Consider the following 26372-nt stretch of genomic DNA (forward strand, 5'->3'; position numbering starts at 1 on the left):
AGGTTATAGCTTCTAGGAAGACATCGATAACCCTGTCGTTGTCAACCGTTAAAGGTTTTATATCTTTATCTTTTCTGTGATGTTCCTTTCATGAGGAAGTGTTTTTTTCGTGCCTTGGATTTTTTCAAGCGTTTAGGAGATGCTGAAATTCTCCCTGTCTCTCGTCATGTAAAGGATTTCCTGTCATAGACTCCTTTAAGAGGCATGGTGCCTTTAGTAGTTCCTACCATTGCTCAGAGATCTTTGATTTCTATGGAGTTGATCCTTTTCGGATCCATGGTTAAGGAGGGCTGATATTTTGGTTAGCTGAGAAGCCTACCTGTGGCTTAGTGATATAGTTATACCTCATGTCCTGCTGTTGCAGGTCCGTTTTTTTTTTAATGCTTCCTGCAAATACTTGGTACTGGTTTTTCCTTTTCAAGGATTTATACGGGTGGACCTGGTCTGACAGATTTATCCTCTGACCTTACGGGGGCAGAAAAAGTTTTTTTTTTTTACCACTAGTCAAGAGAATAGGTCTTTTGGAAAGTTGCTTTTTCCTCTGTCTGAAGGTCACGTCTGTTGGAAGCCAACCAAACTTAGTTCAATCTAGATATCCCTTCCAGGGGCTAGTGTATCTACAATTCAGATATGTTGTGGGATATCCTTGATTTAGGTCCAGGATCTTCCTCTCTGGGAGTGCTATCCCTTTCCTAGTCTGGGAACGGAATCTTGGTATTTTCCAAGGGTTTCTCAGGTCCGGCCGTCAGTCGTTCCTTTCTCTTTCAAGAAATCTCTCTCTAGGAGAAGATTCCTAAAAGAGGTCAGATAATCAAGGTTTTCTTCCCTTCCCCTCTCTGCTGTCTTCGGTCCGGTCAACAGCAAGCCATATGTTCCAGTTGATAACTCAACCAGCTGGCAATCTGAGGGTTGAGATTTTGAATCCAGCTGCAGTTGATTTTGAATCCGAACAGATAGCTCAGCATGCTAGCACTGTGGCTGAGCCCTGTAGCAACTCAAGGGCTGTAGGTTTGATCCCCAGCCAGGTCCCCTCAGTTTTTCATCCGTCCGAGGTTGATAAAGTGAGCAGCGCCTTGAGACCCTTTTGGATGATTAACCACGCTTTTCAAGTATATAACCCTTTTTTCTTTACGTTCAGTGACTCTATGTATGGAGGGAATTGGTCTGGTCATCATCCCCTTTTTTGCTTTTACCATGTAATCGAGCTCTTTTGAATCTATCACAGGAGGTAGATCTAGATCAGTCATCAAGAGTTTTTTTCTTGGGTCTCAGTCTTAGGAGCGTGCGGCTGGAGACATTCCTGGGTGATGTGATCACAGACGCCAGCCTACTGGGCTGGAAAGCAGTCACGGACCTCTTACGGCATGGGAGTGTCTGCATCCTCTTGAACATTGTGGAGTTGAAAGAGATTTGCATTGTTCTGAAGCCTTGGCCTCAGTTGGCTTATGTAGTTCCAGTCCAGTCGGATTAGGTCTCCTCAGCGGCTTACGTCAGGGACCGTGCTGTCTAAAGCACTGTATTAAATCTTCAGTCCCCTTGGAGGTGTTGGCTCGGTTCCATCCACCCCAGTATCCGGTTAACTATGCAGTGCTTGGATATTATTTATTCCTGAGGGACTTGGAGTTCCTTAGTCATAGGTGTGACTTGGATTGTCTGCGAGCGGGAGCTCACGATTGTTGTTTATCACCCTATTTTCATGGGTGGACATCTGGGAATCAGATTTCCGTACACACAGTTTTTTCTTCCGGGGAGTGGGACTCTCCATCTGAAGGTGCTTTCAGGGGAAACCCTTACATGGGGGGTTCCCGGAATGGGTTTTTAAGACTTTTCGGCAGTTGCCAGGCGTCCAGGATATGGTTCAAGATTTAATGATCTGTAGACCGTTTTGATAGATGTTTGGTGAATTAAGTGGGCAGACTTGACTGAGTTTTCGTCTAGCTCTCCTTAGAGCTTTTTTCTGAGGAAGGACCTTTTAATTGAGGGTCTTTCCCTTCTTCAATATTTCTTTCTCGGAAGCTGTCTGCTTGGAGATTGATCGCTTGATTCTAGTCAAGCGTGGAATTTCAAATTGGTCACTGAGACTGTAGTTCAGGCTTGTATGCCTGTCTCTTTAAAGGGACAGTCTAGGCCAAAATAAACTTTCATGATTCAGATGGGCATGTAATTTTAAACAATTTTCCAATTTACTTTTATCACCAATTTTGCTTTGTTCTCTTGGTATTCTTAGTAGAAAGCTTAACCTAGGAGGTTCATATGCTAATTTCTTAGACCTTTAAGGCCACCTCTTTTCAGAATGCATTTTAACAGTTTTTTCCCACTAGAGGGTGTTAGTTCATGTGTTTCATATAGATAACACTGTACTCGTGCATGTGAAGTTATCTGGGAGCAGGCACTGATTGGCTAAACTGCAAGTCTGTCAAAAGAACTGAAATAAAGGGGCAGTTTGCAGAGGCTTAGATACAAGATAATCACAGAGGTTAAAAGTATATTAATATAACTGTGTTGGTTATGCAAAACTGGGGAATGGGTAATAAAGGGATTATCTATCTTTTAAAACAATAAAAATTCTGGTGTAGACTGTCCCTTTAAGGATTTACCATAACATTTTGCGTGTATCTCTAAAGGATATTTTTGGGTCAGGATCCAATGATCTTATTTTTTTCTCCAGGGAGGCCTGGAGAAGGGGTTGTCGGTCAGTACCCTCATGGGTCAGATTCTGATCTTCCCGTTCTGCTACTCAAGCGTCTGGCGGTCATGCCGGATGAACAATCCTTTTGTCAGGCCCTGGTCAGAATTTGGCCTGTGTTTAAATTAGTTGCTCCACCTTGGAGGTTTAACCTTGTTCTTAGATTTTCAACAGGTTCCATTTGAGCCTATGCTTTCCATAGATATTAGGTTATTATCTTGGAAGGTTTCTTTCTTATTTCTAATTTTGCAGTGGGATTCTCCTTATCTTATATTTTTAATTTAGATAAGGCAGTTCTCCATACCAGGTTTGTTTTTCTTCCTAAGATTGTTTTTCGGACAGGAATATCAATCAGGAATTGTTTATTTTCTCTGTCCTAATCCTTCTTTTCATGAAGACCGTTTTTTTCACAACTTGTTGTGCATGCTCTTAAAGGTACATGAAACCCAAAAAATGTATTTCATGATTCAGATAGAGAATACCATTTTAAACAACTTTCTAATTTACTTCTATTATCTAATCTGTTTCATTCTCTTGGTATCATATGCTGAAGGAGCAGCAATGCACTACTAGTTTCTAACTTAAAACATGTGTGAGCCAATCACATTCGAAATATATTTGCAGCCACCAATCAACAGCTAGAACCTAGTTTCTCTGCTGTAAATTGGAAAGTTGTTTAAAATTGTATTCTCTATCTGAATCATGAAAGAAAATTTTTGGGTTTCATGCCCCTTTAAGGTTTTTATTTGCAGGCTACTAAGGACTTTCGTCAGTCGTCTGCCTTGTTTGTGTGCTTTCTGGAGGTCAGAAAGCTATTGCCACTTCTCTTTTTCTCTCTGGTTGAGAAGTATTTTTGTTTCTCATGTGAGTCTGCTGGGCAGCAACCTCCAGAGAGATTTGCAGCTCATTCCTCTTGGGCTTTCAAGAATGAGGCCTCTGTAGAACGGATATGTAAGGCTGCAACTTGTTCTTCCTTGCCCAATTTTTCTATAAATTTAATTATTTAGCTTTGTCTGAGGTTTCTTTTGGGAGAAATGTTCTGCAAGCAGTGGTGCCTTCTGTTTAGGTTTCCTGTCTTTTCCCTCCCTGATCATCTGTGTCCTCTAGCTTGGGTATTGATTCCCAACAGTAATTGATGATCCTGTGGACTCACCGTGTCATTAGAAAGAAAACAAAATTTATGCTTACCTGATACATTTATTTATTTCTTGACACGGTGAGTCCACGGCCCGCCCTGTTATTTCAGACAGTTTCTTTGTTATATAACTCTCAGGCACCTCTGCACCTTGTGTTATTTCCTTTCTCTCCTTTCCTTTGGTCGAATCACTGGGGAATTGTGGGTAGGATTGTGATACTTATTAGCTTTGCTGTGGTGCTCTTTCCTCCTCCTGCTGGCCAGGAGTGATATTCTCAATAGTAATTGATGATCCCGTGGACTCACCGTGTCAAGAAAGAAATTTATCAGGTATACATTTTGTTTTTGCCATTGTTGGGCAAACCTAAGGTTAATTTCTAAAAGTGCTTGATCTGCTAAAACATGACTTTTATAAGTAACTACTAAAAATGTACTGAAAATAGTGTTTAGATTATAGTGAATATAGGACTAACATATCATGAACCCATTGGTGAATATTAGTTACTCTCTTGGGACCTCTCTGGCAATTGCAGGGTTATATTCTACATCTTCAGATTATATACTTAAGACAGAGGATATATTGCTGTTCAATAACTCATGTAGTTGTGGCTTTTTATTTGTATTTTAAATTTAAAAAAATTTGTTTTCATCTACTTGTTGCGAGACTGGCTATGGGCCAATCATAATGCTGCTGATATACGATTGACCATGTAAAAAGCTCAAAAAAACTCTGAAGTGATACAGGACTATACTATTTTATATTTTTGAGAAACCGATAACCTTTAAAAGGCTCCCTCGAGGAAGATGATAATCTTCATATAAGCATTTATATTGCTTTTTTTAACTTATCTATATGATGCAAATAATTTGTAGAAGTTTTTATTTATCACATTTATTTATATAAATATTATTTAGCTGTAAAAAAAATACCCAATCAATCTTAACCTTTTTAACTTACCTTGGTTTTCTTCTCTTTTTTACTCTAGAAACCCAAGCCAGCATCTGTTGACACTAATGCTAAATTAACCCGCTCATTGCCGTGCCAAGTTTATGTCAACCCTGGGGAAAATCTGTAAGTTTGGGGCAGATATATTTGTGTGTAATGTAGGTGCATTGTAGATAGGCTTGACGCTACAAGTTTCACCGCCATAATAATTAATATACATATTGAAAATGATTTGCTATTCATTATATATTCGATTGGTAATGAAGCATGTTCGTGCTTGTGCACTTTTAGTTACAGACCTTCTACGTAAAGAATTTAAAACAAATTCAGATATATAGGGCCCCAGTGCCAGGATATTTTGTTGCATGTTGTTATATTGCTATTATTTATTGGCAGGAAAGCGAGAATACTTCTGTGTATAATTCTTAATTTAATAAATAGGATACAATTTATCAAAAGAAATCTATAAAATCTGTAAGATAAATTGTATATTTTAAAGACAATAATTCACTTATTTTTCAAAGCAAAAACATGCGTAACAAATAGTCAGTGTATCAAATGGTCAGTGTATCTCCCTTGTATTTAAATGTCTCAGCATGTAAGCTCCTTTGGAGCACAATTCTCTAATGATGGCACTTTACAAATAAAAATAAGTGTTTTGTAGGAAAACTGACCAGTGGCCGCAGAAGCTAATCATGCAACTGATCCCACAGCAGCTTTTGGTAAGTATTCCGCTAGCTTAGTCTTTGTTACAAAGTGATAGCTCCTCCTTTGTTTGCTTACTACGTTATTACTGTTTAGACTACTTTGGGACCACTGTTCAGGAACTCGCGCATGGTGCAGTTTCACTTCACCAACAAGGATCTGGAGTCTCTGAAGGGTCTGTATCGCATCATGGGAAATGGTTTTGTAAGTATTTTAACTACTCCTAATAAAAAAAAATTGCTATTTCATTATCTAATTACATTATGTTTGTAGAGAAAAGTAATATGCAAGATGGTATAAAATCAACATAGCCTCCTTCTCTAATCTAACACATGCACACTAATTTCATTCCAACTACTGCCGCAGCCTTAGAGCTGTTGTCTTGCTATAGAATAAGTATAATCATTTTTTAAACAAATTAACTAATTGTTTTTTAGTAGACAAACTCCACCCACCACTTGATTTGGAGGAGCCAATCTGGGCTTGAGTTTGCAGTTGATACGACTAGCCACCGTCGGTAGACAGACTTCCTGTGGGAGGAGCGTGAAGCAGACGTGCATGCTCAAGCTCTGTGAGAGAGAGCTGTGTAACCAACATACCCCGCCACTATAACTCCTATTGCCGGGGGGTGAGAGCCCTGCCTGGGGAGGAAAAAGGTTATCTGGCAACGGAAGTCCGGCACAACCGACAATAGGCCGCCTGGTACCGGCCACAGGCACACGCACTGCACCAATTGTTCAGAGGCACGCCAGAGGAGGACCGCGGTCTGACTACAAGTCACCACAGAGGCTGCCGCCAGAGTACCTGCTACCCAAGCTGTGAGCGGAACACGCCGCTGTATACAGGACGAATGTGACAATTACTACCTGCGCAAATACAAAGACCACCGCTAAAGCCTTCGTTGCCCAAAGCCGTGAGTGGATCATGCTGCTGTGCGTGACCATCATTAACATCACTCTCTGCCCGGAATCAGACGTGAGGTGTCTTGCCTGGAACCGAGCAAGCTGAGAAACAGATGAGGAGGTCGCGTGCAGAAGCCCAGAACGCCAGCCCGGTCCCACAGAAACCGCAAGTATTTCCCTTCTACAAATGTGTGCCTGTCAAAGGAACTGTTTAAGGAATGGTTGACTGGTAGAAACTTGGCCTTGGAAAAGTGTTGGGTATAATATAAAAACAACGTTTACTGGCTGCAAGTGTTTATATAAAGTAGGGGCCAGAGTGCTCAGGCGATATGAAGCCTGTTGCGATATTCATCTTTACAAACTTTAAAGCCCCGGAGGGGAAGGAATGTAACGATATTGGAGCGGGATACGCAAAACATATATAAACATCTCTTGTCTTAACGAAACAGAAGCCCCGTTTTTGCATAATGCGCCTCCTTTTGATAAAAAATTATTATTAATACATTCATAAGACCCGACAAGGAACCTGGTATATAACGGAGGAGTATGGTTTGATCCAGCAAACTGTGCAATTGCTTAGACTGTATTCAGTGCATAGGATTGGCAGGGTGAGCTCCAAAAAAAAAAAAAAAAGGGGGCAAGATAAAGAGTCTGAACTTTATAGCTGGACAGTTGCAGTCTCCCCCTGGCAAAGTCACCCTAATTTAACAGATGGGACTCTGAAAAGCCTCAGCAGGGGTATTATTGTTTTTGTACAATATTAAATATGTACCACCTGTTACAACGCCCTACGGTGCGCTGGTCTAAGTCAAGCTCCAAAACAGTGTGCTGAGATCTTTAAATAAAACTGCAAAATTCGCCTATAAGAGTAATGAAGTCCTGAGGGAATACAGAATCCTGAATCCTGGGTTGAACGTGTGGTTGGATATTTTTTCCTTATCTGTGAAAGCTTATACTGAGGATATTTAAAAAAAAAAACTGAAAAGCACGGCTAAGAATAGCCGATCTTGGTATTTGGAATTCCCAGGACACTCTAGTATTATGTTGAGTAATCTGCATACTATACCTGGCAGTTTCTTTTATGTGTAAGGCTCTATATACGTTGAAATCTCAATCTATATATCTAAGTGTGTATTTTTTTTTCCAAGGGTGTGATGGGGCTTCCTGTCGTGGCCTGTTCAAGTATTCTGTATTGGATATTAACCCGTAAAGTAGAATCTATCTGATTTGTAAAATCTTCAGCTTGTGTCTATTCTGTAAAATCTATCTGAATTGCTTAGTCTTCACATACTGTGTTAAACTAAAAAGAAAGAAAAAAAAGAGGGTATACGTTGTGGCAGGTCTTCACATGTTGTGTTAATTTTGTGAATTATATCTGAAACGTTGAGTCTTCACATATTGTGTTAAACTAAAAAAGGGTGTATGATGCATCAAACCCTCATATATGGTGCCAAGCCGTAAAATTGTCTCTGATTGGTTAAGAGAATAATATATATATCAGTTTTTTTGCATAGTATTAAGTTGTAAGATATTAACTGGTTAAGATAAAGATAAGGGTAAGGGCAAGGAGAGGCAAGTGCAGAGTCCTCAGACAAACCATTGCGCAATAGGTTAATTTGAAAGATTAAATATGCATAGTTAGCTCTCTCTAGGTGGTGTCAATCTGATAGAATCTATCTGGTTTGTTTTGTTCTCACATTTTTGTGTTAATACTGCAGATTGTATCCGAACTGCTAAGTCTCCATAAATTGTACTAAATTAAGGCTGTAGGATATTCCAAATCTTCACATTTTGTGCTTAAGTGAAAAAATAGCTCTGAATTACTAAGAGAACGGGATATTTGGTATTTCTCGGAAGGATACCCCTTGTTAGGGTCTGTGGCGCCCTATGGTGCAGTTTACATCTGCTGATTTGTCTTTTAAATACAAAGACCCAAAGTAGTTGGCAGTAGAGGTAAGCAGAGCCGAATTTAAAACTCATAGCTAATACTCCAACATACTAGGCTATCCTGTTAGGAGGTGGGTGCACAGGCCAGGCTTTGCACACTGGGTTTAATTGTATCTGAACGGCTACATTCCTAAATATTGTCTAAAAGTGAAAGGTCGCCCCGAAACTGTTTTATTTTCACGGACTATCTTAATTGAAAGAGGGAAATAGGAATCAGCCCAGAACAGCAGAATAAATGGAGAAATATATTACAAATTCTAAAAATAAGTCTCCAGCTATGCCTCTAAAGAGGGATAGAAAACAAAATTCCTCACAAGAGAACATACAAGAGGTATCTATTGTAACTACAACTAACTACAAATCAGTTGGCAGATCTGATATTGCCGCAGTTTGAAATGATAAAAACGGAGATCTCAGTTCTGTCAAATGATATTAAACAATTTTCTAATAGACTCGTGGAAGTAGAAACCAGAATTTCGAATGTAGAAGATAGGCACTTTAAACAGGAGGCTGTTTTAGATACACATTCAGATGAGATTAAAGTTTTAAGAGCCAAAATTGAGGATCTGGAGGACAGGTCTAGGCGTAGCAATGTGCGGGTAATTGGTCTCCCAGAGTCAAGAGAATTTGAGGATCTTTTATCATTTAGTGCCCATACACTACCAAAATTACTAGGCTTACAAGTAATAGAGGGAAGCTTTCAGGTCGAGAGGGCACATAGAGTTGGCATAGTGAGACAGTTAAAAGATGGCAGTGTGCGACCCAGAATGGTTCTGATAAAATACTTAAATTTTCAAGACAAAGTAAAAATCATGCAGAACTACAGAAAAGCCCAGACACTCACTATAAACACTAAACAGATTCTCTTATTTCAAGACTTTTCAATTGAAACGTCAACAAAGAGGCGTGCGATGGCACCATTCTGCTCGGGCCTAATCAGGGCAGGGTTGAAAGAGACCATGAAATACCCGGCGAAAATTACAGTGCTGGGCATGGATGGTGCCATTGCACTGAATACAATTGAGGACGCAAAAGAGTTCTGCAGCGAAAATAATATTGAAGTATAGAGTAATTTTTCAGAAGTAATTAGCTGTTTAAGTAAAGAGAGATGGCAATGGAGGTTTTGGTGGAGATTTATGTGAGAGGGGGCAGGGGGGAGTGGGGATTTCCCTTTTTTTTGTGTGTTTTTATTCAGACAGCATACTAAATAGAGAATAAATGAATAGCTCATTAAAATTAATTTCTTGGAACGTAGGCGGAATAACGTCCCCTATCAAGCGTAAAAATGTTCTTAAGGAAATCAGGAAGCATAAGCCAGATATTATATTCCTTCAAGAACTTCATCTTAAAAAAGCAGAGTTAGAAAAATTGAAAACAAATTGGATAGCTGAAATAATTGCAACACCATGTGAGAAACGAAAGAGAGGTGTAGCGTTAATGCTTGGGAGGGAACTGTCATATACGATAATTAAACAGGAATTATACCCAGGAGGGAGATATATACTGTTGCAGTTAAATTAGATGATAAGATATGGACTTTATGTAATATATATGCGCCAAACAATTGGGATTTTAAGTTTTGGGAGAAATTGAAAAAGGTTCTATCTCCATATATTGGGCAGAACCTGATCGTAGCTGGGGACTTTAATAATACTTTGTGCCCAGACCTGGACAGATATAAAATTCGCCGGAGAGCGGCTAATTATAGGGAAGCTAAGCATTTGCAGAGCTTCACCGGTATATTAAAACTACGTGATGTGTGGCGAATTCAACATCCTGACGCCCGTGAATTTACCTGAGAATCGGGTGCGCACAAAAATTTCTCCCGAATAGATATGTTTCTAGTAGATGAGCAGACCATGAAACATAAAATTGAATCACAGATTTCGGAAATAGTCCTATCGGACCATGCGATTATTAGTTTAAGGATTGTGTTGAGTGTTCCCTCCAAAAAAACAGCAAGTACCTTTCGTTTTCCTCACTATATGATTAATAATGTACAATTTGAAAATTGGTTAAAACAAAAATGGAGGGAATACTACACACAAAATCGGGAGTATGCAAATAAAATTGAGGTACTATGGGAAGCGGGTAAAGCGGTCATCCGTGGCGAGGTGAAAGCATATATGATTAAAAGGAATAGGAAAAATAAGGCGAGAAAAACCCAGCTGTCAAACCAACTCAGAAATAATTACGCTAAGTATCTTAGATCACCTAATAAGGACACTTGGGACAAATATAAAGAAGCAAGAGTGGAAAGGGAATGTTTTCTAAAAAAGATTGGAACACAGGAAGAATTAAAAAACAGGGCTAATTTTCAGGGTTTCCAGGGTATATCTGCAAAACATCTGGCCAGGTTGGTCAAATTTAGGAAGAAATCAAATCAAATCCTTGCTATCAGAACAGGAGAGAAGCTAGCCACTAATACAGATGAAATCAGAAAAATATTCTTTGATTATTATAGCAGACTTTACGCTAAGGAGGAGGGGAACGAGACGCAGAAAGAGCAATTCTGGCTGGGGTTGGACATCCCTCAAATTTCACAGGAAGCGCTACAGAAGATTAATGCTCCTATTACTGAATTGGAAATACTAGATGTTATAAAAAGGTCTAAATCTGGTAAAGCTCCAGGGCCAGACGGTCTATCGGCAGAATTTTACAAAATAATGTCAGCAGAGATATCTCCCACTCTTATCTAGATTATATAATCAATATTATGTCCAGAAAGACATGAAGTCAATCTATTTCTCCGATTCAGTAGTAACGTTAATCCATAAAAAAGCGAAGGATCCAACCAATGTCGTGTCATACCGCCCGATCTCACTCCTAAACCAGGATTATAAAATCTTAATGTCCCTCATTGCAGATAGATTGAAAAACTCAATTACAGATATCATACACCCTGACCAGGCAGGTTTTATCCCAGGAAGGAATTCAGTTCGAAACATGCGCAGAGTGCTCACCACTGTGGACTACCTTTATCGGATCGGCCAGGACGCCGGGAATAAATATCAGGGGGCAGATATAGCATTCGTTACTGTTGATGCTGAAAAGGCTTTTGACTCAATTATTTGGGACCATCTAATAAATGCGATGACAAAGTTTGGATTTTCAGGCGCCCTGGTCGATCTGATCGGGTTAGTCTATAACAAACCTAGATCCCAATTGCTTATCAATGGTGAGCTATCACAGAACATCATTTTAGGTAAAGGAACACACCAGGGCTGCCCCCTATCACCTCTACTCTTCGATATTGCACTGGAACCGTTAGCTATTTAACTCAGAAAGCACATTTCACCAGTCTTAATAGGGAAACAGAAAGTATCTATATCATTATATGCTGACGATCTACTAATATTTCTCCAAGATACGAGACAGAGCATACCCCGTTTTATGGAAATAATAAGAATATTCAGTTCCTTTTCTGGGTACAAAATTAATATTAATAAATCAGAAATTTTATGGATTAGAAAAGATAAAAACAGTTATCCAGATAAGTTTAAAGAAGTGCAAAGTATTAACTATTTAGGAATTAAGATCAGTAAGAACCCTGCACAATGGTATCAGCTTAATTTTAAAAAGATATTTCAAAATTTACATCACGATCTTGCAAAATGGAACTTATATTATCTATTTCTGCACGCATAAATGTTATAAAAATCTATCATATTCCCAAAATTCTTGTTTTTATTACAGAATTTACCTTTGTTACTGCAGAAAAAGGAAATTGACAGATATAATAAGGCATGTGCTGTCTTTATCTGGGGGAAAAGGACGTCACGCATTGCATTTAGTAAGTTGGCCCAGGAGAAGCAGTTTGGGGGTCTTGCGTGTCCTAATATAAAGTATTATAATATAGTCTCTTTGGTCAAATTTGCGATAGACTGGCTAAATAAAGCAGATTAAGTTACCTATTACGAAACGGAATTAATCAAACCATTCAACCTGCAGGCTATTCTACACTATCCATATAAACAATTACCAAGTAATGTTTGCAGACTAATAACCATCGTAAACATAGTGTCTGCGTGGCAGAAATATTGTAAATTATTGGGTATAGATTTTCAGATCTCTAGCCAGCTCCCGATCTGTGGCAACCCAGCATTTTTACCAGGGTATAGCAATGAGTTATTTTATGTATGGAAAAGCAAAGGACTGATACATTTATCACAACTGAAAGAATCACAAATAGGGCCAATTAGATCGTTTGCAAACTTGGCAAGTGAGTACAATTTGCCATCGAAACACTTTTATGCATATTTGCAGGTTCGCCATCTTATAAATGACTATGAAAAAAGGTTTGGTGAGAATTGGGCACAGACAAACATTGAGCCAGGCATTATACTATACAAAGCGGGCATCCGTTCAATATCAATTTGGTATCAGTATATTATGGTTCAGGAAGGAGAATCGCATATTAATCAGATCAAACAAAAATTTGTAAAGTACTTTCCACAACTGCAAGATAAAGACATAACAGATAGTGTAAGGAGAACACTAGAAGCAACGGATAGAATCAATCAAGAGAGTCTCAATACAAGGTCATAAACAACTTCTACCTAACCCCAGCCAGAATTGCTAAATGGTCTCAACTCTATACGGTCTGCCCTAAATGTTACAGGGTAAACGCGGATCTGTTGCATTATTTTTGGAGCTGTCCAAAGATCACGCAATTTTGGAGTAAAATCCAATACTGGATAAATAGAAATGTAAGCGACACGATAGAATTGGATGCAAAGCATGATTTTTTTTTGTACCCAATACATAACATAGGAACCAGATTATTTATAAATATAGCGATTTTGATCTCAAGAAATGAAATATGTACAATGTGGAAGCACAGAAATTCTCCGTCTTTAAATAAATTTGTAAATCACATGAGAGGTCAGATTATGATAGAAACCATAGGACTGGATAAAGGGGCAGAGAAACAGGTCATATCTATGGATTACCTACAGCAGTTCAATATCACATCTTATCCACATTTAAAGATTCTATACCCTTTCTAGAATTAGTCTTAGATGGCTCATTACCCTCAAATTGGATACGCTGCTAGTAAGGGACGAATAAAAAAAAAAAGAAAAAAAGTTGTGATATTAGTAGGAATTTACCGGTAGTTTTGCAATGAAAGAAAGTAAAGGAAGTGCTATTTAAAAAAAAAAAATTTCTCTCCCTCCCTTTTCACTCCTTCCCCTTGCCCCCTCCCTGTGCATTATTTTTAATATTTTCTGATCTCTTTTGGTTGATTCCGGTGTTTGATTCAATATATAACGGGAGGGCTACGTATAGCATCCCTGTGGGAAAGTAAGATAAACGAGACAAATACAGAACAGTAAAATTCAAGAATCTGGTTAATGAATAGCTTAATTCATTTGAGGTGTATGTGTGTGTAAATAGATGTTCCTTTAAAGAAGGTAAGAATAGAAAAAAAAATGATAATGGAGGGAGAAGCTAAGATATTCCAGCAAATTTAATTGGTAACATTTGGAAAGACGTGTAAAGTGTATGTAAACCGGAAATGTCTTTTTGTATAGTATTTAAGATGTGATCTCATACTGACTGTATAAGAGACAGATGTATTTGGATTTTCTTTTTGGAATGTAATGTATTTTTTTTCAGCTTCACCCCCAATAAAAAGAATAAAATAAAAAAAAAGACTAGCCACCGTCATTATGTTTGTATAAAAGCAATTGTTTTGCAGTTGTTAGCTATTAAAGCCAATTGGGGAAAGGTATCAAGCCGGGTTAGCCTTGAGAAATGTGTAGTGTGCATTTCCTGCTCTGAGAATTGGAAGATCCCTATTTTGTAGAGCTAAATTGCACGGAAAGGGGGCAACATAAAACAAATAATGAAATGGCACATCATTATTTCAGAGTTCATCTGGAAAATATTTGGCTGTAGTGACTAGTTTCTCTGAAGTGTTTCTTTATTGTGCTATCCATTAGAATACACAGCTAGGCTCAAGATTCTTTAACCATTTAATTTCCTGTCCTGTAGGCTGGCTGTGTGCATTTTCCTCATACGACTCCATGTGAGGTCAGAGTTCTCATGCTTCTGTATTCCTCCAAGAAGAAAATATTTATGGGACTAATCCCTTATGACCAGAGTGGCTTTGTCAATGGCATTCGACAGGTGATCACCAATCACAAGCAGGTGCAGATGCAGAAAATTGACCAGCACCGGAATGTAAGACTTATTTTAATTATTATTAATTCAGCTTTGTGCTTATCTATATTCTTCTGGATAATAGCAGTAACCCTGTTCCCCAATCCCCATTGCTTTGTAATTCTTGAGTTCACAAATAATATGGTTTACATTTTACTCTAATTAGTTTTTTAGTTTTTTTTTTTTAAAGGGACAATAAAGTCAAAATTAAACATGCATGATTCAGACAGAGCTTGCAATTTTCTAATTTACTTTTATCAAATTTGTTTGGGGCTCTTGTTATCATTTGACGCATAAACCTAGAAAAGCTGATAGGAGCTCAGGAGTGTGCACGTGTCTTTAGCAGTCTATGGCAGCAGTATTTGCAACATTATATAACGCTGTCATAAACAATGTTGCAAACACTACTGCCAAATGGATAACGACACGTGCACACTCCGCCCTGAGCTCATATAGGATTGGTATTTACAAAATATACCAAGAGAACTAAGCGAAATTGATAATAGAAGTAAATTAGAAAGTTGTTTAAACTTTTATGCTCTACCCAGTAAATTTTAAGGGACATGAAACCCAAAAATGTTCTTTCATGATTCACATAGGACATACAATTTTAAACAACTTTCCATTTCAGTTCTATTATCTAATTTGCTTCATTCTCTTGGTATTCTTTGTTGAAGAAGCCGTAATGCACTGCTGGGAGCTAGCTAAAAGCCAATGAAAAGAGGTATTGATCTAGAACCATTTTGGTATATTTAATGCCACCATTTTACCGCCAAATGCGATCATATGAAAAAAATTGTTAACTTTTTTTTTACAAACTTTGGGTTTAACACTGAAATTATTTACATACCGCTTGTGCAATCATAACACAAATTATTGTAAAAGCTTCTCTGGGATTCCCTTTGTTTAGAAATACATGGCTTTGCCATTGGTGTTTGGTAATTAGAATGCCGCTATTTACAGCTGCGCACTGCACTTCTATTCTCGTCAGTGAAGGGGTTAATCAGGTAGCTTGTAAGGTTAATTTTAGCTGCAGTGTAGAGATTACCCTCCCACCTGGCATCTCCCACCCCCCTGATCTCTCCCAAACAGCTCTCTTCCCCCTTCCCCATCCACACTCATCCCCACCATGTTAGGTACTGGCAGGCAGTCTGCCAGTATGCAGTTTAGTTTTTTTTTTTTATATATATTTTTGTTTTCTACAGTGAAGTGGTCTTCCTCAATCCTCCCATCTCCCTGATCCCCCCCCAATAGCCCACCCCCTGTTCCACATTTTTTTCTGTACTGTAGCTCCCCATCCCTCCCTTCAATTTTCCTTTCTGCAGTGTAGGGCCCATCCCACTAACCATCTGCCTCCCACTCCCCCCACCGGCACCAGCAGATGATCGTTACAAACAGTGACAGACATAGTGTCAGTCTTTAACGATCTGTCATCTGCCTTCATATGGAACTGGAGCACCAATCGTGCTCCATTTCAATATGCAGACAGATGTCTGCAGCTCAGTAAGTGACAGCCGAGACTGCTGGAGCTTCCTGCAGCTGTAACGTGTGTGTGTGTGTGTGTGTATATATACGTATGCAGTACGATGGGCTTCATACCACATGACGTGTATATATTTCCTATTGGAACAGAAAACAGATGAGGGAGAAGAGGCGCTAAAAAGAAACACTAGAAGTTAATGACCTATAGAGGGATGTATAGGGGATGTTGCAACAGGTTTCTCTTAGCCTATTCTTTACTTCAGTTACCATTCAGTATTATGGTCCTTATTAGAATCAATCTAATATAGAAAATTAGTGTACAAAACTAGAGAGTAATATTCTACAGTAATTTATTATGTAAAAAAATTCCACAGTATAGATGCACAGTACAATTTACTTCTTCAAAAGAATAAAACATAAAAACTAATAAAAAAAAAACTAAGTGTTGCAACACTAAAAAGTAGCTTCTACTGGAGCTAAGCAGGGGTAAACATACAAAATTGCAAAAGAATTTCATAAAATATCTCCTATTAATGTGCGTTTCGGGCTGTATGTAGACTTTTGGAGATTGCTATTTCTAGCGTGTTAAAGTCCACACTCAAACAGTTAAATTGCGGCAATTACTCAATATTGGTGAATGTAGTAATCACTTTTCCTTTTAAAATAGTGGTAGTGTCTCTTTAACTGCAATAATAGCAATATCCCCTTAGTTATAAATGTAACAATGTCTTCTTAACTCCAGCAATGCTTATGTTTGATAGGTGCCAGTAATAACAAGGTGTCGGATGCCAGTAATAACAATGAAGAAGTACTGTGTATCTATACTGTGGAATTTTTTTACATAATAAATTGTTGTAGTATATTACTCTCTAGTTTTCTACACTCATTTTCTATATTAGATTGATTCTAATAAGGACCATAATACTGAATGGAGAAACCTATTGCAACATCCGCTATACATCCCTCTATAGATCATTAACTTCTAGTGCTTCTTTTTAGCGCCTCTTCTTGTCCCCCATCTGTTTTCTCTTCTATACGCGCTACTATCTAGGAAGGAGATAGTTTGGAGAAGAGGCTTAGGAGTGATTTACTCTAGCGCTTTTTAATTTATTTTTTCTTTACAATATATTTCCTATTGGGTCATGGAGTTAAAATTGCATGCTCTATCTGAATCATGAAAGAAAAAGTGTGGGTTTAGTTTCCCTTTAAGTTCCATTTTGACTAAAGTGTGATCTTTTTCTTAGTAGTGTCCTATAGTTAATATTGCATCATGCTCAGCCTGTTGCCTTATAGCATTACCCATCTGCCAGCAAGGTAAGTCTATCTACACTGTTGTATGAGGCTTTGTAGTTGCATGCAGTTTTAGGGTCTATTGATGGTGTCGGCAAACCAGCATAATTTCAGTCTGTTAACAAAGTGCATTAGGTACCTGGAGCACCTGAAAATGTGAGAAATATTAACCCCTTCAGGGGGCAAGTGTGCAAGATAGGAAGTAAACATTAAAAGGAACATTAAAAGGAAACTGAAAATCTCATGATCGTCGCTGTGATCATGTGACTCCATCGACTTGGATTATGGGGGACTACCTATAATGCTAGGCACGTCCCCCAGTTGGATTTTCTATTTTCTCTAAGCAGGAGGGAGCATGAAGCTGCAAATGTTAGGACGTTCCATGCCACCCTAACGGCATCAAGAGGTTAATGTCTTGGCACACCCTAGTAACACTCACCCTTATTCCTCCTGCCTGGTCTGATTTGTATGACTTTGGTATTTTTTTGATTGGTGAGTGCTTCTTGGGTTAGCCACTATAACCAGACAATGAATTGTACTTCTAACATAATTTCTGTACATGATAATTCCAGACAGATGGGTTTAACATTAGATATCTACTTGGAGAGTTATTTTTTTTTTAATTTAGAGAAGTATTTTGACTTTGAAGTTCTTCTTCTTTCCCATCGCCATTTTTGGTTTTGATATTATTATTTTTTTTATTTTTTTTAAATAGTAATTTTTATTGAGGTAGTCAAAGTCACAAACAACTTATGCATTACATTTGAAAACATAACCTTACAACAACATCATATGAATACATAGTCTTTGGTTCTGGAGGTGTATCCTCACCTCCATTGTCTATATCACCTTGTTTTTACAGAGGCCGTTATTCAAGAGCTTTCTAACTTTACCAAAACTTTAGACTTAATCATAGTAGCAGTATGATTGAGGCGGCCTTTAGTTCAGCGGGTCAGCCCGCTAGGGTGTCTCAATACTCAAGCACCATAGACTTCAGTAGGTCGCAGGAAGCATAGGTTCCCGTGGCTCGTTAGGAGATACGTGGGATGTAAGAGAGCCCGTGTGTTTTTTCCATCTGAGGGCTCTCCCCTTTCCCACGCCCGGTTTCCCTCTGAGGGGACGCTAGGGGGGTTTGCTGGAAATTCATTGGAATTCTGTATACATCTAGGGATTGGGGGAGGGGAAGATCAGTCGGTTAAGTTGACTCTATTTAGTCAGGGGTCAATTAGTTTATTTGGGTTTACAAGTCCAGTAAGAGTCCCATGGTTCCCATATTAAGCAGAAGTCTGTCAGTTGTCTGCGTTCCCTGTATACATAATTCTCCATGTTTTGAATGTGGTTAACACAGTCAATTACTCCTTGCAATCTGGGGGGTTGGTGTTTCTTCCAATTCCTGGCTATTTGTAGTTTTGTGGAGACGAGGATGTTTATGAGTAAGTTTTGTTTGTATCTGGGGACCGAGTCTACTCCCAAGTGAAGTATTGCAAGTGCAGGGGGAAGTGCGTCCACCAGGCCCAGATCCCTGCATAGTGTCACCACCCTATCCCATAAGCCTACAAGTTTCGGACAAGCCCACCAAGTGTGGAGTGGGGTGCCTTTTTCTCCGCATTCCCTCCAACACATGGGGGAATGGTCAGGGTACAGTTTTTGGAGCTTGGTGAAGACCAGGTGCCATCTCGTGATAATTTTGAAGTGTAACTCATAGAGAGTAACACAGTGAGTAGCTTTTTTAGTATGGCTGATTGCTATGTCCCACTTTTCTAGGGGGTGTACTTGCTGTAGTTCACTTTCCCCGGTTTCCATATGTATTGATTTAGATGGGATATCATCTTCAATCAAACATTTGTAGTGTGCAGAAAGAGGTTTATAAAGTTGGAGGTTTGCTTTCCAACGTGACTCCCACGGGGAAAGATTGCAGAGTTGATCCTCCAAAAAGCCCCAGGATTTCATTAGAGATCGGAGTCGCATTAGGTCAAAATGGAACCTTGGGGCCAGTGAAGGCAAAGTTAGCATGGCGGAGTGAGATTTTAGATTTTTATTTTCGTAGAAATCTTGTAGGGTATCGATGCCCGTGGTAGGCCACGAAGTAGTGTGGGCCTCAGGTAGTCCATAGAGGAGCCCTCTTATGGAGTGTACCGGTGAGGGGTGAGGGGCAATAAGTCTGCTATGCCTGAGTTTCAGCCATCTATCTTGGCACCCTTTTACAATGCCATTGGAGATGGTGATTTTAGACTGCCAGTGTGGGGGCAGCCAGAGGAGGTCTTCTAGGTCCACAAAAGCCGGGAGCAAAGCTTGTTCCAGCTCTTTCCATCTGGTTACAGGAAGACCACCGCCCCATGCGGAAGCATGGGTGATCATTGCGGCTTCGTGGTACTTCCTTACGTTTGGTAGGCCCACGCCACCCCTTTCAATGGGAGCCTGGAGGATGTGGGCCGCCACCCGGGGTCTCTTATGGTGCCAGGTGTAGGTGTTAAAGAGGGTCTGTAGCTTTCGTAGCAGAGGCGTGGGGACGGGTGGTTTTTATATTTAACATGCTGCTAACATTTTATTGCAATATATAGTGCTGTTCACACTTCCACATTTTCAACTACTAGTTGCAGGGGTTTTCAAACTCTTAGGCAGTAGGGTCCTCTGTGATGACATTTATAAAACCTCCCACCCCCATAATGGATGTTACTTCTCTTTAAACAAAATTGTAAAATGTATTTTTAGTTTTAATTTGGGAAATTTACATCTGATACAGGGTTCACACACAGCTCTCGAGCTGATTCTGTTCAACCAAAAGAGTGTTTCATTAACGTTTCAATTTGCACTTTGTTACTTCTGTGTTAAAGGGAAGTTATGATCAAGACAACAAAAGCGACGCAGTTTCAACCTCAGCGCCTTTCTTTCACCTACATCCTGCCCTTTGCCTTATTCCACCACAAAATGGCAAGTGTCATCGCTGGCTCTTCTTTCTGCTTGTGGTTTCCATAGGATAGTGCAAAGTGTCACTGCTCCTGAGCCTACCCTTATGCTCTTGTGTAATCTCTGGCTTCTAAAGGATTTATTTCTGCTCTGCACTGCTAGCATACCTTAAAGGTATACTATCCTCCCAGGGTGGTCTAAATCCTCCCATGTTCCACCTGTAGCAGTTTTTTTTTTCTTCTCCCCCCTCATCTTGCACAGATCCAGTACAGGTTCAGACTTCCACACAGAATCTAAAACAGTTCCATTCTTTATTGCAGCACTTCACTGAAGTTTCCAGTCTTCTCTTGCAGTGACTTCACAGTGAGGGAGAGACATTCAGGACAGTGCTACATGCTCATAGCATCAGCACCCCACTTTCCCCTGTCACTTATTGCTGTTGCTTTCTTATACTGTATTTGAACTGATTTGCTTCATGCACAGTGATGTATTCAACTCCATCCTTGGAAGGGGTTTAATCACATCTGGAGCCTTTGTCTGCACAGGAGGACTATAGTAAACCTAAGACATCTACTATGAAAAATAAGAATCTATTTTGTGATTTATGTAGATCTAAGCTGCCTCCTGATAGGTAAAACTACCCAGCTGTCCACAAAATGAAACCCTTGGTGTTGTCACTCACTCTTGAGGATCCTCACATTTGTTCCCTATAGGCGACATAGTTATTATTGATCTTATTCAATTGATGGATGGTCCACAGATTCATCCTTCCATGGCTGTCCAATTAGGTAATACCCCACCTCTTTTTAGCCAAGACTATTATTAAGTTTATCCTTCTTACCTTGGCGCAGACTGACATTCAGGATCTTAATACCATTGGTAGAAACATTTTGACCACTGCTAAGAAGTAGTATTTTTCCAGTTAACTCAGATCTTATTAAGGATGAAAAGTTAAAACCAGGGACTTTTCTGACTAGAACTTGTTATGGGTAAACTCTGGCAGTTTTATTTTATTCTGATTACATTCAACCAATATTTTTCTGTTATTCTACAATGGATGTATTATTGCTCTTAAGAGTTATAGCATTGGCATCTGCAGTTCAAGCAAGGGGAGAACTATTGCTAAATACAGGTACAGAGGACAGTGCCTCAAAGTTGATGACCGTTTGTTTTGTTTTTTCCCCTGGAATAAGAAACAGAAGCTTCATCTGTTACCTTTTTTTAGATCCATGGCAGAGCTTTGTTTGCCAAACTTTTATCTTCACCATACTCCTTATGGAAGCTGTAATTGATCTTGGTCTCTCCTTAAGATGACCCCAAGGCCAGAGAAAGTTGGCTTTGTCTACCCTCTTCTAGCTTTCCAGTAAGTAGCTGGCTATTCCAAGCTCTGTGTTGACCAAATAGTCCAACATTTTGTTTCCTTGGGTACAAAATACATTTCACCTTATTTATTCTCCCCAACTGGCTACTTGACTTCATTAGACCCTCCTCTCCATAAGGCTTTTTATCCTTTTTCATCTAGCTCTGGACATCAAGACTCTAAACACTTGAAACTGAGCCAAGATAATGAAATTTCAGTAAATGCAATTCAGTCTTCTGGTTTCCTTCATATAAAAAGTCGGTTCTTTTTAAGCCAAGAGATCTTTTACACAGCATTGTGTACAGTACAGAAATGCTGCTTCTATATTTATGGCTGGTATCCTTTTTCTCTTCTTTAGATGGGAACAGCTCAAGCCATGGGCACTGGGTCTGTGCAGTCCAACCCTCAAGCCTTCTTACCTAAACAGACTGGCCCACTGCCAGTGGCACAAACAGTGCAACAACAGGTATATTTGTCAGGGAACAGCTGCATAACGTATTGGTGTCATGAGTTGAATATTATTTATTTTTGTTAAACCAATGCTAGATTATTTTCTAATGACATAACTATTTCTGTAGATGTCAGGTCAACAAGTGGCTCCTGGAATGCCTTCAGTTAATCAGGTTACAATGATGGATGAACAACAGAGATCACAGAATCTGGTAGGTTTATGTACACTTTATTTTCTAGTAATTCATACATTTTACATAAATCTGACAACCCAAGTGCAAAGTAGGTTATTTAGGGGGCATTTCATTTTACTATGTTCTATTATGTATGCATTTATATATGTATTATTGTAGAGCGCTGTTTGCATGGTGATACACAAATCCATCGCTGTGCAGTTTGTGCTTATAACCCACGCACACATTGTGCCACAGAGTAGTAGGGCTGTGTCACATAAAGACATGCAGATTGTGAGAAATAAACTGAGAAAAAATGGCTGGTATAAACTTGTATTCATTTTGCTCTCTGTAATTCAGTAATAAGATCACTCTTTGCCATTATTAGTGTTAAAGTGGCACAAAAGATAAATAGCCCATCTATATTGTATTCTCCCTTGTTATAGCATCAATAATACTATTTTAAAGAGTATAATGTAAAATCCCACATACATTATTCTGTTATTCAAATTGAGATTATTATTTCATCTTTTTTGTACGAAAATGACTATATATATTAGATATGCATTAGCATTTATTCTGCTAATGACTTATCTGCATATTAGTAAAAACATCAGAGAGGAGTTCAAGCAGGCAACTTGGTGAGTGTGTCCTTTCTGTTGTTTTATTCCTGTTTAAGAGATTCTATGTTTTTTATGTTGATCGTGTCCTTTGGTAATCACTTTAAGTGTGATGGGAGCAACCAGAAGGGAATACCTTGTCCAGTGTGCCTAAGAAGATATGATATTTGCACCTCACTGATGATGCAGTGCTATGGGTACAAGATGTCAAAATGCACTCACGTGTAAAATAGCACCCTTTTGAGATGGTGCAAACAAAGCAGGCTGGAATCTCTGTCACCCAGCAGGCTGGCCTTACGTGATGTGTCGGCAACAGGATAGGATATCTTCTGCAGATTTCTCTCCAAACAGGAGATAAGCAATGATTGGCAAATAGCACGTTGTAAGATAAAACTTACATTTATTTAAAATAGTTAAACAAGCAACGCGTTTCTCAGCTATTAAAAGGCTGTTTGATCAGGCTTCATCTTAAGAAATCATTGTCACCGTCATTCTGTTAGGTAGAATTACACAGTGCATGTCCTCTTGAGATACTGTGACTATAACATTATTATATCAATATAAAAAAAAAACTGTGCTGTGTGACTGAAATATGTGTTTACAAAATGTAATTTGTGAGCCACAGACCAGAAGAGCTTAAGCCTGTTGTTCATGACATGTTAATGACACTTGTTTCTTCTCAGTTACACATCCGAGTGCAGCAGCCTCAGCAAGCCACGTCACAACCACCACCACAAGCAACACAACCTTCTGTCCAGGCACCTGTCCAGCCACAGAACCCGCAGCAAGGGAATATGTTAAGACCGCAGAATCCTGGCGCTAACCCACAGCTTCGTACCCTCCTCCTCAGTCAGCAGCCAGTGAGTGCTTCTGGGCTCCACTTTAGAATTTCTTTTTCTGCACCTATAGATCGCTGTAGTTTACAATTCAATGTGTATGTGTGCTGGGGTTTGGCACTTCCATAATGTGAGATTGGAACTGCTTTTTAAAGGGACATAAAACCACAATTTTTTTGTTTGATTCAAATAGAATATACAATTGTAACCCCTTATTGACCAGACCATTTTTCAATTTTCTTACCCTTAAGGACCAGGGCTATTTTTACATTTCTGCGGTGTTTGTGTTTAGCTGTAATTTTCCTCTTACTCATTTACTGTACCCACACATATTATATTTCGTTTTCTCGCCATTAAATGGACTTTCTAAAGATACCATTAATTTTTTCATCTCTTATAATTTACTATATATAAAAAAAAAAAAAAAATATGATGGAAAAAAACACACTTTTTCTAACTTTGACCCCCAAAATCTGTTACACATCTGCAACCAGCAAAAAACAACCATGCTAAATAGTTTCTAAATTTTGTCGAGTTTAGAAATACCCAATGTTTACATGTTCTTTGCTTTTTTGCAAGTTATAGGGCAATAAGTACAAGTTGCACTGCAATTTCCAAACCATTTTTTCCCCCCAAAATTAGCAATAGTTACATTGGAACACTGATATCTGTCGGGAATCCCTGAATAACCCTTCACATGTATATATTTTTTTTAGTAGACAACCCAAAGTATTGATCTAGGCCTATTTTGGTATATTTCATGCCACCATTTCACCGCCAAATGCGATCAAATAATAAAAAAAAATTGTTAACTTTTTCGCTAACTTTAGCTTTCTCACTGAAATTATTTACAAACCGCTTGTGCAATTATGGCACAAATAGTTGTAAATGCTTCTCTGGGATCCCCTTTGTTCAGAAATAGCAGATATTTATGGCTTTGGCATTACTTTTTGGTAATTAGTAAGCCACTAAATGCTGCTGCGCACCACACTTGTATTATGCCCAGCAGTGAAGGGGTTAATTGGGTAGCTTGTAGGGTTAATTTTAGCTTTTGTGTAGAGATCAGTCTCCCACCTGACACATCCCACCCACTGATCCCTCTCAAACAGCTCTCTTCCCTCCCCCACCCCACAAATGTCACCGCCATCTTAAGTATTGGCAAAAAGTCTGCCAGTACTAAAATAAAAGGCTTTTATATATATATATATATATATATATATATATATATATATATATATATATATATATATATATATATATTCATTCTTCAGTGTCGGATACCCCCCTCCCCAAACAGCTCTTTAACCCTCCCCACTCTACCCATTTGCTGCCATATTGGGTACTGGCAGCTGTCTGAGCAGCTTGGAATACTAACTGAGAACTCCCACCGCTGCGGCACGGGAGTGCAGCGATGAGAAAATACATAGGGCATATGGTGCATCCCCTATTGGCTGTACCATATACCCGTCAAAATAGGAAAAATGTCTTTAACACGGAGGCGGCCAGGAACAGGGTAACAGTGGGATTAAAAGTTGCTGGTTATTCTCTCCTACATTATTTAGCCTAAAAATGGGAACCTCAGTGTATTATTTTTAAAACTTAGAATCTCCCAGTTTAGCAATGTTGATGAAGTTAGGCTGGGACACCCAATAAAAGGGGCTGGGAAAGCAGACACTCCCCCTTCCCTGCATATGAAAAGACAGATTACACAAACAATAGCGGCAGGAATCCGTATACTTGGGTGTACATCTGATACTTTGGGGCTTGGTTAGGAGTCTGAAAAGAAGCACAATATTTAAAAAAAAAATAAGCAACATTATACACTGTTAGAAAAACACTCCCAGATAGGCTATATAAATGGATCATCTACAAAACATTTATACAAAGAAAAATCTAGTGTACAATGTCCCTTTAACCCACCCAAAATGCTTAGGATGCTAATATGGATATTAGTATTTTCTTTCATTGTAAAATATATGCAAAATGGTCAGTAACAAATGTAATATTTTTACTTTCAGTTAATGATAAAATAAGTAGCAGCTTGTTTCAGAAGTGACACCTCTGACAACACTGGTTGCATACAAATGATCATGTCATATACTGTATTAACTACTACACATTCTGCCTTTCAGCCTCAGGCCACTGTTTCACAGCCTCAACAAGCTTTGCATCATATGCAGCAGACTGCTCAGGGAATGTTACCGCACCAAGCAATGGGGCAATCAATGCAGCATCAAGCTCCAGGCCAGCAACAGCTTCAGATGCCAGGGCAGTCTCTTATGCATCAGGCCCCTGCACAGCAGTGGGGCAATCAAATGACACAGCGAGCAGCTATGCCAGGTGAGCAGGAAACTTAATGAGTCAATATATATAAGAAATGTATAATACTGAGTAGTAGTATTTTTTTTTTTATAACAGAGCTTTGATATTTTTGTTTGCTAGAATGTTTACAAATATAACAAGTTTAACTCCAGTTCAGAGCATTTCATTGATGAAAACAGTAAATTTAATAGGGATCTTGCAATGGGAGACAGAATATACATATTCTTCAGTCATTCTTACTGTAATATTGTTTAATCTCTCATTTAATAATTTACACAAAGTGAAATGAAAACCTTGTAAAGTCCAAATAGTTAACCTAAGTCCTATTTTTTGATCTGCCTACATTAAAGGGACATAAAACTTTAAAATTAAATGCAAATCATATCAATTTTCAATGGAAGCATAGTGCAATACACCCTATTTTAGTAATAGTGCAAGGAACATAT

General features: G+C 38.8%; 1 protein-coding gene across 4 annotated transcripts in view; it reads left to right on the forward strand.

Moving 5' to 3' along the window:
• MED25 (mediator complex subunit 25) overlaps nt 1-26372 on the forward strand; it is a 63310-nt gene that overhangs the window by 34948 nt on the left and 1990 nt on the right. For 3 of the 4 annotated variants that reach the window (XM_053690806.1, XM_053690808.1, XM_053690810.1), the window contains 8 exons: nt 4808-4893; nt 5432-5489; nt 5569-5676; nt 14319-14507; nt 21884-21991; nt 22104-22187; nt 23452-23628; nt 25737-25944. In XM_053690806.1, the coding sequence (XP_053546781.1) occupies nt 4808-4893; nt 5432-5489; nt 5569-5676; nt 14319-14507; nt 21884-21991; nt 22104-22187; nt 23452-23628; nt 25737-25944 (1018 nt within the window). The remainder of the gene's footprint in view (nt 1-4807; nt 4894-5431; nt 5490-5568; nt 5677-14318; nt 14508-21883; nt 21992-22103; nt 22188-23451; nt 23629-25736; nt 25945-26372) is intronic. The other variant, XM_053690809.1, reaches the window with a different exon arrangement.

Source organism: Bombina bombina, chromosome 8 (genome assembly GCF_027579735.1).
Source record: "Bombina bombina isolate aBomBom1 chromosome 8, aBomBom1.pri, whole genome shotgun sequence".
In the NCBI taxonomy this organism is placed as follows: Eukaryota; Metazoa; Chordata; class Amphibia; order Anura; family Bombinatoridae; genus Bombina; species Bombina bombina.